Source organism: Silurus aristotelis, assembly GCF_946808225.1.
Source record: "Silurus aristotelis genome assembly, chromosome: 7".
Taxonomy (NCBI): domain Eukaryota; kingdom Metazoa; phylum Chordata; class Actinopteri; order Siluriformes; family Siluridae; genus Silurus; species Silurus aristotelis.
The window spans coordinates 20553248-20571270 of NC_139580.1; the positions used below are offsets into that span (position 1 = coordinate 20553248).

At 40.6% G+C, this 18023-nt stretch overlaps 2 protein-coding genes across 5 annotated transcripts in view; both read right to left on the minus strand.

Annotated features, from left to right (window-relative positions):
- The window catches only part of scaper (S-phase cyclin A-associated protein in the ER), a 92956-nt gene extending 85957 nt beyond the window's left edge, over positions 1-6999 (minus strand). Inside the window, exon 1 of one of the 2 annotated variants that reach the window (XM_083545863.1) lies at positions 6663-6999. In XM_083545863.1, the coding sequence (XP_083401989.1) occupies positions 6663-6833 (171 nt within the window). In that variant the 5' untranslated portion in view covers positions 6834-6999. The remainder of the gene's footprint in view (positions 1-6662) is intronic. The other variant, XM_083545861.1, reaches the window with a different exon arrangement.
- Positions 7000-9068: 2069 nt separating this feature from the next.
- On the minus strand, positions 9069-17997 carry ctdspl2a (CTD (carboxy-terminal domain, RNA polymerase II, polypeptide A) small phosphatase like 2a). Of its 3 annotated transcripts, none has more exons than XM_083545893.1 (13): positions 17765-17997; positions 15279-15487; positions 15019-15157; positions 14210-14356; positions 13454-13678; positions 13214-13301; positions 13010-13121; positions 12423-12509; positions 11267-11329; positions 11051-11130; positions 10754-10880; positions 10577-10672; positions 9069-10383 (listed from the first exon to the last, which is right to left on the minus strand). In XM_083545893.1, the coding sequence occupies exons 2-13, from the start codon at positions 15462-15464 to the stop codon at positions 10318-10320; spliced, it is 1416 nt and encodes a 471-aa protein (XP_083402019.1). In that variant the 5' UTR covers positions 15465-15487; positions 17765-17997; the 3' UTR covers positions 9069-10317. The 3 variants fall into 3 exon arrangements, with proteins under 3 accessions (XP_083402019.1, XP_083402017.1, XP_083402018.1); XM_083545891.1 differs by having other exon boundaries at positions 17895-17994; XM_083545892.1 differs by having other exon boundaries at positions 17769-17968.
- Positions 17998-18023: the final 26 nt, after the last annotated feature.

Here is an 18023-nt window from a genome sequence, read left to right on the forward strand (position 1 = left end):
CTTTTGCAAAACCACATATTTCTTGACTCTCAGCTTTAAAGCAGAGAAAAACTCTCGAGATCACATCCGTCCGATTTCTCAAAATCATAAAAAGTTCAATATGGATATATAAATACAGCGAGCAGAATCAGTTTTTATTCTTTATAGCAGGATGTAGCTTCTGTCTACAATAGTGTTTATCTAGATGGGAATATAATTTTCATAGCCCAAGAATGTAAAACATTATAATATTTGGTCTGCAAATTTCTCAAGAATCAAGGAAGTAAAAACAACCTGGTTGATCCTGAGCAGCCCTATAAAAATGATCGTCGTCATGTAATCCTAGACAAGTCATTGGTTTCTTTCCCAGGCAATGTGTGCTGTAAGAGTGAACAGAAAAGTGAATCCTTCGATTACAATCCTGCACTGTGCTGATATGATTACTCTACAGCATCTCTCCAGATTTCTCCATTTCTCTATGATTTACATTTACAGCATTTGGCAGATGCCATAATCCAGGCCCATTTATAATTATTTAATTTCCACATCTGGGCAATTGAGGGAGTGCTTGGATTTGAACACACCACTTTTATACATATATTATATACACATATACATATACATACACATACATACATATACATACACACACACACACACACACACACACACACACACACACACACACACACACACACACACACACACACACACACACACACACACACACACGATCAAAATTAGAGAACAATTTATAAACAATTGAACAATTCTGAAATAATGTCATCTTCACTGCTCAACAGTTGAGGGAGTTTTTGTCCTGTTTATACCATGCTACCAGAACACCTTTTCCACAAAATAGGCATTTCCAAAAAAACCCATTATTTTCCAGAAAACACACTGATCAAAATTAGAGAACACTTTTAGGTACCTCCCAGTTATTGATGTTAATCTGGTACCTGGTGCTAATTTCCTTGATTATCTGTCAACCCCTATTTAACTGGCAGCCTAAATTCCAGTTTCACTGACTCTCCAAGATGGTGTTCCGTTCTAAAGTGACTGAAAGCCCCCGGCAGCAGGTTGTCCAGATTGAACAGGGTAAGGATCTGTCTCGTCATACAGTGTCTCGACGTTTAAGAGCATTTGGACTGAAAGCCCACTCTGCAGTGACCAAACCTCTCATTAGCAGAAAGAATCAAAAGGCTAGACTAAGCTTTGCTGAGGAGCATGTTGTGTGGACAGAGAAGAACTGGTCCAAAGTTCACTTCAGAGATAAAAGCAAGTTTAATTTATTTGGGTCCAATGGGAAACATTATGTTCGGCGACAAACTGGAGAAAGACTGAACCCAAAGTGTGTAAAGAAGTCAGTGAAAAGTGGAGGAGGAAGTGTCATGGTTTGGGGCATGTTTTCTGCAGCAGGAGTTGGGCCTCTTATACAGCTACATGGCAGAGTGAATGCAAATGTTTATCAGAACCTTCTTCAACAACATATGGTTCCTTCCCTGCGTTCATCACCCAATCAGCCCGCAGTGTTCATGCAGGACAACGCTCCATGTCACACAGCAAAACGGGTGAAGCAGTTCCTTGAAACTGAAAACATTGAAATAATGACATGGCCTGCCCAGAGTCCCGATCTCAACCCAATAGAGAACCTCTGGAAAATCCTTGGCGACAAAGTTATGGCCAAGAAACCCACTACAGTCACCGAACTGTGGAGGAGACTGGAAGAAGAGTGGACCAAAATCACACCAGAGCAGCGTGAGACTAGTGCTGTCCTATGGCCTCAGATGTGCTAAAGTCATTCAGAGCAGATGCCTGTACACTTCCTACTAATTGCTGACTTTTGTAACCTTCAGAATATTTTGTTGTAATCTTTTTCCAAGCTACAGTCATTGTTGTTCTCTAATTTTGTTCTCTAATTTTGTTCTCTAATTTTGATAGATAGATAGATAGATAGATAGATAGATAGATAGATAGATAGATAGATAGATAGATAGAGATATAGAGATATAGAGATATAGAGAGATAGATAGAGAGAGAGAGAGAGAGAGAGAGAGAGAGAGAGAGAGAGAGAGAGAGAGAGAGAGAGAGAGAGAGAGAGAGAGAGAGAGAGAGAGAGAGATAGATAGATAGATAGATAGATAGATAGATAGATAGATAGATAGATAGATAGATAGATAGATAGATAGATAGATAGATAGATCAGACCAAAAGTTTGGACACACCTTCTCATTCAAAGACTTTTCTTTGTTTTCATGAAAATTGTAGATTCACACTGAAGGCATCAAAACTATGAATTAACACGTGGAATTATATATGGAATTATATACATAACAAGAAAGTGTGAAACAACTGAAAAATGTCATATTCTAGGTTCTTCAAAGTAGCCACCTTTTGCTTTGGCTATGCCTTTTGCCTACTGCTTTGCACACTCTTGGCATTCTCTTGATGAGCTTCAAGAGGTAGTCACCTGAAATGGTCTTTCAACAGTCTTGAAGGAGTTCCCCGAGAAATGCTTGGCACTTGTTGGCCCTTTTGCCTTCACTCTGCGGTCCAGCTCACCCCTAAACCATCTCGATTGGGTTCAGGTCCGGTGACTGTGGAGGCCAGGTCATCTGGACCAGGCACCCCATCACTCTCCTTCTTGGTCAAATAGCCCTTGATGCCTTCAGTGTGACTCTACAATTTTCATAGTTTCAAAATAAAGAAAACTCTTTGAATGAAAAGGTGTGTCCAAACTTTTGGTCTGTACTGTATACATATACATATATTACAGTGAGGAAAATAAGTATTTGAACACCCTGCTATTTTGCTAGTTCTCCCACTTAGAAATCATGGAGTTTCCTGTAGTTTTTCACCAGGTTTGCACACACTGCAGGAGGGATTTTGGCCCACTCCTCCACACAAATCTTCTCTAGATCAGTCAGGTTTCTGGCCTGTCGCTGAGAAACACAGAGTTTGAGCTCCCTCCAAAGATTCTCTATTGGGTTTAGGTCTGGAGACTGGCTAGGCCACGCCAGAACCTTGATATGCTTTTTACAGAGCCACTCCTTGGTTATCCTGACTGTGTGCTTCAGGTCATTGTCATGTTGGAAGACCCAGCCTCGACCCATCTTCAATGCTCTAACTGTCCCTCAGGAGGTTGTTCCCCAAAATCTCGCAATACATGGCCCCGGTCATCCTCTCCTTAATACAGTGCAGTCGCCCTGTCCCATGTGCAGAAAAACACCCCCAAGCTGACCTTTTTTCACCAAGCTGCTTGGCAATTTCCCCGTAGCCCTTTCCAGCCTTGTGGAGGTGTACAATTTTGTCTCTAGTGTCTTTGGACAGCTCTTTGGTCTTGGCCATGTTAGTAGTTGGATTCTTACTGATTGTATGGGGTGGACAGGTGTCTTTATGCAGCTAACGACCTCAAACAGGTGCATCTAATTTAGGATAATAAATGTAGTGGAGGTGGACATTTTAAAGGCAGACTATCAGGTCTTTGAGGGTCAGAATTCTAGCTGATAGACAGGTGTTCAAATACTTATTTGCAGCTGTATCATACAAATAAATAGTTTAAAAATCATATTGTGATTTCTGGATTTTTTTTTTTTTAGATTATGTCTCTCACAGTGGACATGCACCTACGATGACAATTTCAGACCCCTCCATGATTTCTAAGTGGGAAAACTTGCAAAATAGCAGGGTGTTCAAATACTTATTTTCTTCACTTTATAATATATATATATATATATATATATATATATATATATATATATATATATATATATATATATATATATATATATATATATATATAAAAGCAACTACTGGTGACTAGACATGGGTGTGTCCAGGAACACGGCACAGTTGGGAAAAGTTTAACTTGCAAATATGCAACTATCAAAAACAGTGCCGGAGACGAATACTGTGTAAACAAAGCATTAGTAACTAATATAGCAGCAGGTATCACAGTACGACAGTATATTGGGCCCAAAACTGTTGCTACTAAACACCTCAGTACAAAATATCCAACCATCAGATTCGCTGTGGTCAGAAACTGACCCTGACTAAAAGATAAAGTACAATTAACACACAATGCACAAGTGAGCTGGAGTCACTTGCACCAAAGCCACAAAATACCATCCTACTACAAAACACTGTCGGGTATCTGGAACAAGTATGCTGGAGAATGTATGGAACTAATACGAATGTAATTTGGAAAAAGTATCTGTAAAAAGTAATGCATGTTAACAGAAACACGCTGGTTGCTGGTCTTGTTTGTAGTTGTAATACAGCGAATTATATTTAAACTAGCAAAATAAAGAACTCAAAAGAAATTTCAAATGTGCTGCGTGGGCATTTCAATAAGCATTAGAGGTAGCGATACATTGACATCAGAAAATTAAGACCCGTTTTAAATTATTTAAGACCTATAGAACATTTTTTGGACATTTTTGGACTAAAATGTGGATTATTTAAATTTTCGCCTTTTTAAGACTCCATGGAATCCCTGAAACAGGATGTTAAAGTTATTGTTACCTTTCTGTGGGTTTTCTTTTCTTTTTATTTCAGACTTATGCCACCATGCAATATATAAGAAAATATAGGTAAAATGCAATTGCCACCGATCTCCATTTCTAATCTAATTTCCATCTTGATATTTATTTCAATAGTTCAATAGTTTTATTTCAAGTTGCAAACAATGTAAACTGAAATTAAATGCATATATGTGCAAATTTGTCCACCAAGGATGCTTTGTGACACTCAACACACAGATAATTATAGAGAAAGTGAGGCAGTGCGGGAGTGCGTATCTGGTCGGGCTGTAGGGCGGGAGTGCGTATCCGGTCGGGCTGTAGGGCGGGAGTGCGTATCCGGTCGGGCTGTAGGGCGGGAGTGCGTATCCGGTCGGGCTGTAGGGCGGGAGTGCGTATCCGGTCGGGCTGTAGGGCGGGAGTGCGTATCCGGTCGGGCTGTAGGGCGGGAGTGCGTATCCGGTCGGGCTGTAGGGCGGGAGTGCGTATCCGGTCGGGCTGTAGGGCGGGAGTGCGTATCTGGTCGGGCTGTAGGGCGGGAGTGCGTATCTGGTCGGGCTGTAGGGCGGGAGTGCGTATCTGGTCGGGCTGTAGGGCGGGAGTGCGTATCTGGTCGGGCTGTAGGGCGGGAGTGCGTATCTGGTCGGGCTGTAGGGCGGGAGTGCGTATCTGGTCGGGCTGTAGGGCGGGAGTGCGTATCTGGTCGGGCTGTAGGGCGGGAGTGCGTATCTGGTCGGGCTGTAGGGCGGGAGTGCGTATCTGGTCGGGCTGTAGGGCGGGAGTGCGTATCTGGTCGGGCTGTAGGGCGGGAGTGCGTATCTGGTCGGGCTGTAGGGCGGGAGTGCGTATCTGGTCGGGCTGTAGGGCGGGAGTGCGTATCTGGTCGGGCTGTAGGGCGGGAGTGCGTATCTGGTCGGGCTGTAGGGCGGGAGTGCGTATCTGGTCGGGCTGTAGGGCGGGAGTGCGTATCTGGTCGGGCTGTAGGGCGGGAGTGCGTATCTGGTCGGGCTGTAGGGCGGGAGTGCGTATCTGGTCGGGCTGTAGGGCGGGAGTGCGTATCTGGTCGGGCTGTAGGGCGGGAGTGCGTATCTGGTCGGGCTGTAGGGCGGGAGTGCGTATCTGGTCGGGCTGTAGGGCGGGAGTGCGTATCTGGTCGGGCTGTAGGGCGGGAGTGCGTATCTGGTCGGGCTGTAGGGCGGGAGTGCGTATCTGGTCGGGCTGTAGGGCGGGAGTGCGTATCTGGTCGGGCTGTAGGGCGGGAGTGCGTATCTGGTCGGGCTGTAGGGCGGGAGTGCGTATCTGGTCGGGCTGTAGGGCGGGAGTGCGTATCTGGTCGGGCTGTAGGGCGGGAGTGCGTATCTGGTCGGGCTGTAGGGCGGGAGTGCGTATCTGGTCGGGCTGTAGGGCGGGAGTGCGTATCTGGTCGGGCTGTAGGGCGGGAGTGCGTATCTGGTCGGGCTGTAGGGCGGGAGTGCGTATCTGGTCGGGCTGTAGGGCGGGAGTGCGTATCTGGTCGGGCTGTAGGGCGGGAGTGCGTATCTGGTCGGGCTGTAGGGCGGGAGTGCGTATCTGGTCGGGCTGTAGGGCGGGAGTGCGTATCTGGTCGGGCTGTAGGGCGGGAGTGCGTATCTGATGTGACTGTAAGGCGGGAGTGCGTATCTGATGTGACTGTAAGGCGGGAGTGCGTATCTGATGTGACTGTAAGGCGGGAGTGCGTATCTGATGTGACTGTAAGGCGGGAGTGCGTATCTGATGTGACTGTAAGGCGGGAGTGCGTATATAATGTGACTGTAAGGCGGGAGTGCGTATATGATGTGACTGTAAGGCGGGAGTGCGTATATGATGTGACTGTAAGGCAGGAGTGTGTATCTGAAAGTGGAACTTCCAGTATTCCTGACTCCATTGTTACTGGTCTTGGCTACAAACCACATGAAACACAAGCCCAACACAATATCTAAAGCTCTTGGATGGGAAAGCCCTGTACACACAAGGGCTTGAGAAACACCCTGTAAGTTGATGGAGTTGATGGAGTTAATTGCAGTCCCAGTCTACTATCCAAACTGATTCAATTCTAAACTTTTTGAAGACTAAACCACATGTTATTTGATGTCGTTGATCAGAGACTTGGAGCTAGCTGAGAGAGGGAAGTGACTGCAGCGTTACCTTTAGGGCAGCGTTGATGGAGGTGCTCCTGCCTTTACCTCCTCCGTGTGAGGAGCCGGAGCTGTTACTGCCCGATCTCTCTCTGGCGTCCCCGCTCAAAGTCGCTCTCTGGCCGCCCCGATGCTGAACTCCGCCGCGCCGACGACCATCGTGCCGACTGTCTTTAGACATCGTCACGCCCGTCCGGTCAATATAACGTGACCTCGTTCGTTCTGCTCGATCTGTAATTTAATGTCAGAAAACAAACTGCTGTACCAAAATTGAAGAGGCCTCCTCTTCTTTCTCTGTTATTCTTAGCGACGGTTGTTAAGCAGAGTCATGGTGCATTAATGCCACCTCCTGGCCTGGAGCACGACTGCGGTCTGTGTTTATCAACTCTACGTTCTGTTATCTTAATGATACATACTTCTTCTTTCATATATGACTTTCTGACATTAAAATTATTGGATGGTATTGTTTTGAGAACAATACACACAAAAAGGTAACATTACTGAACCTTTTTACGAGCCTCAGTTAAATCTTAATATACCATGTTGTTTTTTTATGTTATATAATGCATTCATACAATCAATGACAGCTGTCACGTGACTGGCCGATTGGGGAACTCCATAGATGAGTAATGTTTCTATTATAATAGCCAGAGTGTACATACATGCATATGTGTGTATATATACTCAGAAATAAAGGTGCTAAACTGTATGAATATAAATATATATTCACCTGCATACATTACATAAATGTATCTCAAGACCTATTGCTCCAGGCCATTGCTTTAATAGCGCACCATTAGAAGTGAAAAATACAAACCTTATACCCTTGATGTTAAACCCCAAGCAACAAGCAAAAGCACAACACTTTTGTACTTTTACTTCTGAGTGCTCATGCTGTAGTTTCACACACTCATGAACCTGTGTCTGAATACAAAAATGATGTGCAGGCCAAGGTTTAGTCCAGGAGTAGAGCTGAAAGGCTGTATTTCAGATGAACACGGGTAGAACACGCACATAAACTTCACACAGATAGTGACCAAATCCCTGAATTAAACGGTGAACCTGGAGCTGAGAGTTAGCAAATTCAACCCTCCTGGAAAACAAATGTCACAATACAAAACTAGTTTGTATAAAATGGATCAGAACAGTTTGAGAATGGGCTGATATAGAACAAACGCAGTGTGAATATTTGCTTTTTTTTTTGCTGAATGTTTAATAACTCTCTAAATTCAACAAAATGTATTAACTTATTTCTTCACAGCAGATCATCCTTCTCCGTACTACTGTCCTCTACAGCTGCCCTTTCACACCAACTACCTACATGTTTACCTTCACCACATCCATAAACCTCCTCCTTGGCCTTCCTCTTTTCCTCCTTCCTGCTGGCTCCATCCTCAGCATTCTCCTACCAATATACCCCATGTCCCTCATCTGCACATGTCCAAAACACCTCAATTTAACAAACCCTACTTGTAAATAGTGTAATCCTACTGCTAAAGGAAAGACTTCCTGTGTTTATTCATTCATCTTCCCCATCATTGAATGAGCAATTTAGCCTATTCATCTTCTGACATGTTTTGGAAGGTGGGAAGGGGAAAAAAAAAAAAAAAACACTAACAAACCTCCAAAGATAATAACCTGAGCTCAAGATTAAACCAGGAACCCTGGAGCAATACTACATGACATTCATTTGGGTGTATCCTTTAAAAAAAAAAAAAAAAACGCTTTGCATTTATTTTACAAGTAAAATAGCTCAATTGTAAAAATCTTTTTTTTTTTTTTTAACACATTGTTAAAAGGATCCACACCACCATTACATCTTCTATGTCATTTAAAAGGGCCATGTCATTGCTAAACTTTTATTTTTTTGCAAAAAAAATAAATAAAATCTGTCTTTACTCATTAGATGTGAACCACATGTTCTAAATATTCCACTAAATGTTCAAACTGGGCAAATTAATTGCAGATCTTAGTGAATGTGCTACCCAACATAAATATAGCTGCATCCCCATGATTTCCCCAGTATGGGCTTAAGAATGAGAGTAATAATCTCAGCAGTATGAGCTTTCATTGATAGATGAAAATCCTCTTTAAAGTATGCAAACACAATCCACTAACCTCAATGCCTGATCCAAGGTATGTATTCATTAACTTATTTTGGTAATGATGCAAACAAGTTACATAGAGCTGTCTCGGTCAAAACCATTCCAGGTATTAAATATAGTTTGTGAAATATTTTGTGCAATATGAAAGTGAAAAATAATAAGCACATGATAAGCAGAGCTGAAACAGGTCCTCTGTATGCTACATTAAGTTTCCAAAGGAAAAACTAAACGGCAAAACAAAATAAAAACAAACAGCAATCAGTTATCAGACGCCACAATAAAAAGTAAAGAACCAGCCATTTCAGTCATGCTGATACATAAAAATAATGTATTAATGTCCATAGAAAAAAAACATTGGGGTAACACTGAATGAAATGCAGGGTCTACCCTTCAAAGAGAGGTAGCATTGTACATGATTCCTAAAACAGAGGACTGAGTTCAAAAGCAAGATTGAATTGGCTAGAGAAAAAACACTGAATATGACACATGTGCAGCGATCAGGCTAGTCCATGTGCTGGTGCTACAATTACCAGACATTTCTTAAAGAGACCAGGCATTATTTTCACAGAAAAAGCAATCAAAAGCACAGAGTATTTTACATTTTTTTTAACCTATACTTGGCATATAAAACAAACTAACAGTTGAATAAAAACATTAAAACTCCCCAAAGAACATACGAAGTGAAAGCCGTCATAAACCAAATGCCTTGATTCATTTGTCATAATATCAGCGAATAATACACAAGAGGCAGTAAAGACAGTTTTGTGATGTACATTATTGACACCCCCCAACCCCCCACCGTTATGCTACGCATCTTACAGATGACTGGATGTGTTCGCTTTTTTCTTTTCTTTAAAACCAGTCTAAAAGAATTTATTAAACAAAGCGTAAGAGAAGCCGTTTAAAAATAAAACTTCAAACCTATAGTAAAAATCAATAAAAAGTCAGCATATCTATCAAACAAGCCTTCCAACTAAAAGGAATGCGTGTTGAACTCAAGAGCAAAAGGAACGTTTTACAAACCTGACAGGAAAATACATATTTACAAATGTTATATATACATATACACAACTGAATATGTATATATTTATATGTTTATGAAACCATATTTAACTGGCCATTCCGGGTTTAAAGGTCGATGGCTAGTGAGGGCAGAGTGTCCCCTTGAGCACCAAAAGGAGTGACATCGGTCCTCTTCTCCACAGCACTTTACATGAAGTCCAATTCAGGCAAAAAGGGAACAGCAACTTGCTTCGAGTTTCCTCCATTGCCAAGCCTTACAAATATCTGTAGAGTGGCAAGGCAGTCAAAGCTGAGGAATTTTGTTATTTCCTTCAATTACAATTTGATTTACACACATATATAAAATGTATGCAAACTCAAAAGTCATTCCTTTAACATTGTCGATAACCCGCCCCCATTTCCACTTAAAACAAGTCGGCAAAAGTAAAACGATAGTTGAAATCCTCATTAGAGTTCAGAGTTGTGTACAATTCCCCCCCCATTTTGAAAAATCCAATTTACTAAAACAGTCAGGTAAATCTGCAAGCATCAGGTCCCTCAATCTGGGGGTAAGAGGTCATGCAAGCGAAACTTCTCTCTTATGTGTGGCCGCACATCTTCATTCTGCGGGGAAAGGAATTCACAAAATAATTCAATGAGCTACTTATCCACGGTAATTGCTAAATAAACCATATACAAGTATATAATAAATATATAAACACACACACACACACACACACACACACACACACACACACACACACCCTTTGAACAGAAAAAACTAAGTTTATCCTCTTAAATATGCGCATACACTTACCAATTCCACCAGCTTCTCCAAGAATGGGACCAGCTTCAGGAGCTCATTGTCATTCTTGTCCACAAACCAGCTTTCAATGGGGATTCCATTGGACAGCTGCAAAGGGGGGAAAAACAAGCCGACTGTCAGATTCCTCCAAATACAAACAGAAACTAGCAAACAAGCAAACCGACTAACCTGGTATGCAAAGGCTTGAGGAGAGTTGTCAATTATTATAGTTTTGGACAGATCTCTTCCAAGTATGTTAAGGTCTTTGATGTAGTTGCCTTGGACGCATACGCAATGCTCACGGAACAATCTGTGCCTAATCACAAGCAGAGGGAAGGATTATTACGTTACAACAACAAAAGTAAACGAAGCTGATCAACACCCAGAACAAGATTTTATGTTAAAAAGGGTTTAAATAAAAAGTGCTTTAAAAAAAATGTATACACATAATGAAGACAGTAAAACGCTTGTGTAAAAGCAGCTGACCTAACGAGCTGTTTCTTAGGATCCAGAATGTTCAACAGTTTGTCAGCATACACTTTCTTGGAAGCAGTAAAAAGTATAATCTGCAGGAGACACAAAAAGTTACATTGTATATTATTAATTAAACCATTTGTAGAATGTACTACCCACCAACTTCAACAGAACCCAAATATTCTTTGCAGAAAATGAGGACACACTGTTACATGTGGGTAGTCTTACCTCATAAATTTGAGACATGCGTTCCAAGAACTCTCTGAAAAATGGCCGCAACCGTACGTATACCTGAAAAAGAAAACAAAAACATTTGTATATGAGGAGGCAGTTCAATCATATTACAATAGAAATGACAGTTATAATAATGTATATTACTAAGAACTCACAATGCCTTGAGTGTTCCATACATGTAAAAACAGTGTTCCTTTTTCCAAATAAAATTTTTTAAGTACTTAAACATAAATCCTGGAAGGCAGACTCCTGAAAGCAGCACAATACTAATGATAATGTTTTTTTTTTCTTTATATATTATATTCCTTGCATTTAAATAAATGCAGTACTAATTTTGCCATCGTTTGACATCATCTGTGTGTTTAATATTAGAACAAGGAATGTTACAGTGACTTACATGCACTCAATTTACAGTTTGATTAACAACATATGAAACCTTTGAGGTCAGTTTTACAGTCCATAGTGATGAGAATCATCTTATGTGATTGCTGTCATCACCTTCATGCTTCACTATGTGGATGGTGTATCAGTGTGATTTTTTTTCGTTTTTCCAGCAATGCACCAAATTAAGCTAAAACATTTAAATGGTCCAAACCTTATCCACAAGATTTGGATGTTCTGCAATCATATCTCATACAAGCAGGCTTTGTTCTCACTGATCATCTTATGTATGACGATGAATAGATTCTCGAACTGAGTTGTGGATCTTTCCACCACCCCCAGTGTCAAGGTTATGCAATATTACCATTTGTATGTTTATATAATGCCTGTAAATGATGATCTCCTGGATGTTCAAAGTTTGAGATTTGTTAGTTTTTTTACCTAAACCTTGACTGATATGTTGCCATATCCTGACTTGTTCTGATTGCTCCTTAGTCTTCATGATGTTTTTGATTATGTTCTCTAACAAACTCTTAAACCGTTACAGTTTGTGATTTCATAATTAGAAAAACCACCAAATTTTCACACAATGTAGTTTCTTGGCCCATTTTGTGCAAATTCACGACACAAAATTAAATTAATCGTTTTACTTGTACTACACTTCCATACAATATATGGAAAAGGTTAGATACCCAAAGGTAGATACTTATGCAAGGAACCACAAGGCTGGCAATCCCTATAACTACAAGTACCATATACACAGTGATACCTGGTAAATGACATCTTGAAAAAGCACAGGAAATGTCAGTGCAGCATCCTCCAGCTCATTCAGGCTGCAGTGGACCAATGTCTCATCCTAAAATAGAAAATGGTTTGGTATATTTTATATTATATTATATTATATTTTATATATTATATATATATATATATATATATATATATATATATATATATATATATATATATATATATATTATATATATATATATAAAATAATAATAATAATAATTACCAAGACTTAAAATTATGTTCCAAATTTCACATGTAAGATTCCTAAATTTACTTTAGAAATATTAAACAAACCAAAAGTAAAGTATCTATGCTTTCTACAACCAAATGAAATTAAGTGTTAAAATGCACATTTCTATGCAACAGGAATGCTCAGTTATGTAAGTTTATATACACAGGACGATTTTGGGAAACCATTATAAACTGAATAAAATATAAAGCACAAAAATATTAAATCATATTTAGAAATAAAAAGCATTCAAAAATATTGAAGTTATTGAAGTTATTAAAACTTTTATTAGTAATGTTTGAAAAGAAAAGAAGTCTTTTTAACTTGTCTAAACTCACCAGATCCAGGACGAGAGAGAACTCTGGAGTACTCCTGGTCTTCAGTGGAAGTGCTGGCTTACGGGTAAGCTGCTCCTCTGTCAAAGGTGGAACATGCTTAATGAAGAAATAGCTGTGGAGAGGGACACCAATTAGACACATGAGCACAGTGGGCAAAACAGAGGCAATTATTATTCATCATCTTTTGCTTGTTTTCACACTTACGGATCAAACACCTCCCAGTCTTCTTCATATGTCCCCTCTGCAGGAGGCGAGGTGGGAGCATCAGGGTAATTATTGTTGGATCCAACAACTATTATAAAAAATAAAAGAAAAAAGAAAAAGTCACATAACTATTTTATTTTAGATATGTTTTATTTTCTAATCTAAACTAATGCACGGTCTAACGTCTGATTGTTTTTGTTAACAGAAAAATGTTTTTTTCTCAAAAATTTTTTTTTTCACCTGTCAAAGGTGGCATGTCTGCCTCAGTGACGATCTCACCCTCCTCCTCAGCTGCATCTGTGGCCAGCAGAGGCCTTGGGTTTAGTGCTGGGTGGTCAAATGTAATGTCTCTGCTACTGTCTGTGGTAGTGCTAGTAGGGGTCTCTTCCAGCTGTTCCATATCCAGCTGCTTTACAATCTCCTCTGCCTCGACTGCCTGCCCGGGAGAGTCTGAGCCTGACGTAGCTAAAGGAAAGAAAAAAAAGTTGAAAGGTGGAATTAAAAAAAAATAATTAAATGTATGCAAATATTAACCATGCTTTAAATGTGAGTCACTGAAAAAAGGAACACACAGTTAGACTGACAGTTTAGACGTCCATTTATAGCAGGAGAAACAAACCCCAATATGTAAAATTTAATTGGCCACTCGCAAATGCTAAACTTGATTAAACATTCACTTTGTATTCATTTAGTGAATTAACTTTTTTCTACCCAACAAGATTAAACAAAACATATTTGCTTCTAGAAATATAGATGCAAAGCTTTATAAAGAGCAGGAACATCAGGCAATTATGTCGCAAGTCATGTATTACAAAGCAGCTCCCACTAATACTAATTACGTGCAGTAAACATAAAACATTGTTCACTCATGATTATACATTAGTAATCTTAAGCTACTGCAAGACAAATATAATTTTCATTACAGATAAATGCAGATCAATATCCTAAGCAAAAGATTGGAAAAGAACACAAAGGTGAAACTTTCTAACCAATTACCATTTTTGTTGGCTGGTGAGAAGAAGTTGAAGACAGGAGAGAAGATGGTTCCTAGCAAGGTGGTGCGTGGGGGACTGCTGGGGGTTTCGGGCTGGACCTCCAACTTCCCATTAGGCTTCACCAGTTTACTCGGACATGCCATGGTGTCTGAAGAGAAAAGCATTAACAGTTCATGGGTCATGGTGTGGATGCAGATTCAGTGATGTTAATTCAGAGGACCAGACTTGTATTTTGGATGTAGTTTTCTAAAACTTGAAATTGCATGGATTCTAGAGCCGATTCTCTCTGCAGCCTATCAGACTGCATACTTTTAAGCAAATTACATGATTGAGGCAGCTCACAGGACCACAAACTAGCAAACAGGGAAACATTACACAGGAGAGAAAAAAACAAACTGGAAATATTGGTTGCTTAAAGAAATCTCTGATATGTTTAAGCACTATGGGACAAAGAACGGTGTGTTTATTCAACCAGGATCAAATTCTAAGGCATCAATCAACATGAAGCACCACTATGAAACCAAACCCCTTCTCAAACTGTTATTTATAGCCATGAAATAAACACTAATGATTAAGCATTAACTGTCGTCACCAACCAGTTGTGATAATTGCTTAACAGGAAAACTGTAAGACAGAAATTCTCTGTAATTACAAAATTAGAGAGACTTTATAGAAAATTAGCAGTTTAACTGGGAACACATTTTATTTAAACCTTGGTTTACTTACTTTTAGCAAAAAAAAATTTATAAAATTTCATATTAACCCTATTAAGTGCAAAACTTGAGATAAATACTGAACACTGTAACTCACCTCCATTTGCAGGACCTTTTCTGCGAGTTCTAGGGTTAGCTCTGCTGGACAGGTTCCCAGTGGGTGGGATGGATGTGATCAAGTTACTGTCCGAGTCACAATCCACACGGCTCCTTTTAGCAGGGGTACACTGCTCCACCTAATATGCAAAGAGAAACATTTAAAATCATTTAATATCTTAAAGGAAAGAAAAAAAAAACTGAACAAGTTCCTCATTCCAATGACCTGCGTAAAAGTTGTACAATACAGTTCTAACAAACCTTGACAGCATTGCCCCTAATAAATCTCTTGATTGTGGAGAAGATGCCACTGTCGTTCTTCTGCATGGTGGCTCCTCCAGAGGACCTGGTGTGCTCCACTTCAGAGTGCTTCCTCTTGGCCTTGGTGGTGCGGGCAGGTGGGGTGGCGCTCGGCTGCTGAGATGCTTTGCGCACTCTCAGCCTCATTGTCCCAAATGTCACATGTAAGACTGCGAGACAGGAAGATCACCAAACTGAAACATCATGTAGTTTCAGATATTGTCAAAGGAAACATTCAAAAAATATTTTTTTTTTTGTCATGGTAAACTTTAACTTTTAAACTAATGCACCTCAGAAGTATGTAAATGGTACTTGTATAATAGATCATATAAAAAAAATTTATAAATAAAAATAAAAATGTATTTTGATATTTTATATATATATATATATATATACACACACACACACACACACACACACACACACACACACACACACACACATTATATATATATATATATATATATATATATATATATATATATATATATATATATATATATATATATATATTATATATACATATACATATACATATACATACATACACACACAAACACAGTTAGCTGGCCAGCTGAATGACGAGATCTCTGCACCTATATTAAATGTGTGTGTGTGTGTGTGTGTGTGTGTATATATATATATATATATATATATATATATATATATTATATATATATATATATATAAAAACAGGTGCGGAGATCTCGTCATTCAGCTGGCCAGGTAACTAAAGTGTGAAGCACAGTTCCGTCTTTAAAACAACAAACTGTATACATTACATTTACGGCATTTAGCAGACACCCTTAACCAGGGTGATGTACAAAATTGCTTTGAGTCTCTAGCAGTGAATGAAGCTACACTGGTACGCTAGATTACAAACTTAATATAAATCAGACTATAACGCTTGATTTTTACAAAGCAAACGTGGAAAGTGCTAATTTAATCAGTGTTATAGCTTTAACAGGCAAATAGTGCCATTTTGTTTATTATGATTTGACACCACTTGCTGGACTCCGTGGTCAGCGCCCCATTTAGGCATTCTGAGTGAGAATTCAGAGTTGAAAGTTAGTTTTCATAGGATTACACTTTTCCCCCCATTAGTCAGAGGTCAGAAATGTAAAATTACAGACAGCCTTTGGTGAAAATGCCCTTTCACAGACCGTTTACGAGTCGAACCGAATCTCTGCCGTAACTTGGCTCGACTCATCATCTACTTCACGCTGCATTCTCTAACTCGAAACCCACCCTATGGTGTTTCTTCTCAGCACTTCTTATGTTTAGTGTCTCCACTAATATCTCCTGACACTGCACAATGTGGAACGTGCTGAGTGACAAAAGACTAGTAACCTCCCCTGTGACTTCTCCCAGGAACATACAAAACCATTCAAACCAGAATCTCTGGACACACCAAACGTTTTATGACCAGTATAAATGCACTGGGGTGCAGTGTTGGGGGAATCTCCGACATGCCCAATACTGCAGTGTGTCGCTTATTACAGGTATGTAGTAAAAGTCAAATCAGAGCAGAGACAAAACAACCGCCTGGCACTCAAACAGCGGCCAAAGTGGGCGGGGTCAAAAACATGTCTCCTTGCTTAGCATCTAGCTACCTACCGCTATAATGCTAAGGCTAACGATGCATTCAGGCAACTCTGACTAGCTCGGGCTTATTTTTACTACAAAACAATAAGCAGTTTGACACAAACACCGTGCAGGATCAAAACCTGAAGAAAGCGCGGGAGCTGGCTATACAGTCACTCCTTGAGAGATGGGTATGATTTGCGAGCTAGTTAGCCGTTAGCCTCTAATTAGCCTGCGTTAGGTCCATTAACATTTAAAAAAAAAAGAAAAAAAAAAAAAAGGCAACGGATTGTTCATCACGTGGTTTCCGGAAAAATAAAAATCGATAAAAAAAATTTAGATATATAATTCGAGATTTTGTTGCTTGACAAGACATGCGACATTTTTTTTTTTGGGGGGGGGGGGGGGGGGAGGGGGGAGATATATATTTTCTTTCTTTAAAAAGCGACGCTAATGCTAATGGGCTAGCGAGCAGGTTAGCCGCTCAGCTCACATTCCAGCTGTGTCGCGCGACATCGGCCGGCCGCGGAGGCGCTCGCGCAGCTTTGTCGCGAGCAAGCAAACGAGAGAGAGAGCGCGCGCGCGCCCGCACCGGGGCAACACAACCAGCGCGCGAACGCGATTTGCCGGGGCTCGCGCTAGAGAATTTTTAATCACACAGGACGACGGCGGCGGCCGAAGACAACAAGCCGTCCTGCGCTTACACATTCACACAAATACTTACACAGAGAGATACACGAACATCGCAGAAGGCGTGTGAACACGCGAGATTTAAACGCCGCACACTGCAGCCGTGGCGCACGGTTACGCTTTTTCTGCACGCAAAAAAAAGCCTCCCCAGTGTTCAGCGGTTCTTTACTCACTCACATGCGCAGGGTTATAACACCGGGACGGTACTGCAGTGGCTGTGTGGCGCCACGACGGTGGACACCGCTTTGAAAAGTCTCTGTCCTTCACGCGTCTGTCCAGTATGAGTCAAGGAACGACACATACCTCTCCCACTGCTTCTCGGGACGCCATTTCCCGCCTCCTCACCGAGACACTCTTGAAAGAACCCGGATGATAATGTCTTGCGCATGAGCAAAACTTCACTTTCGGCGCAGCTCCGGGGCGCGCGCACAC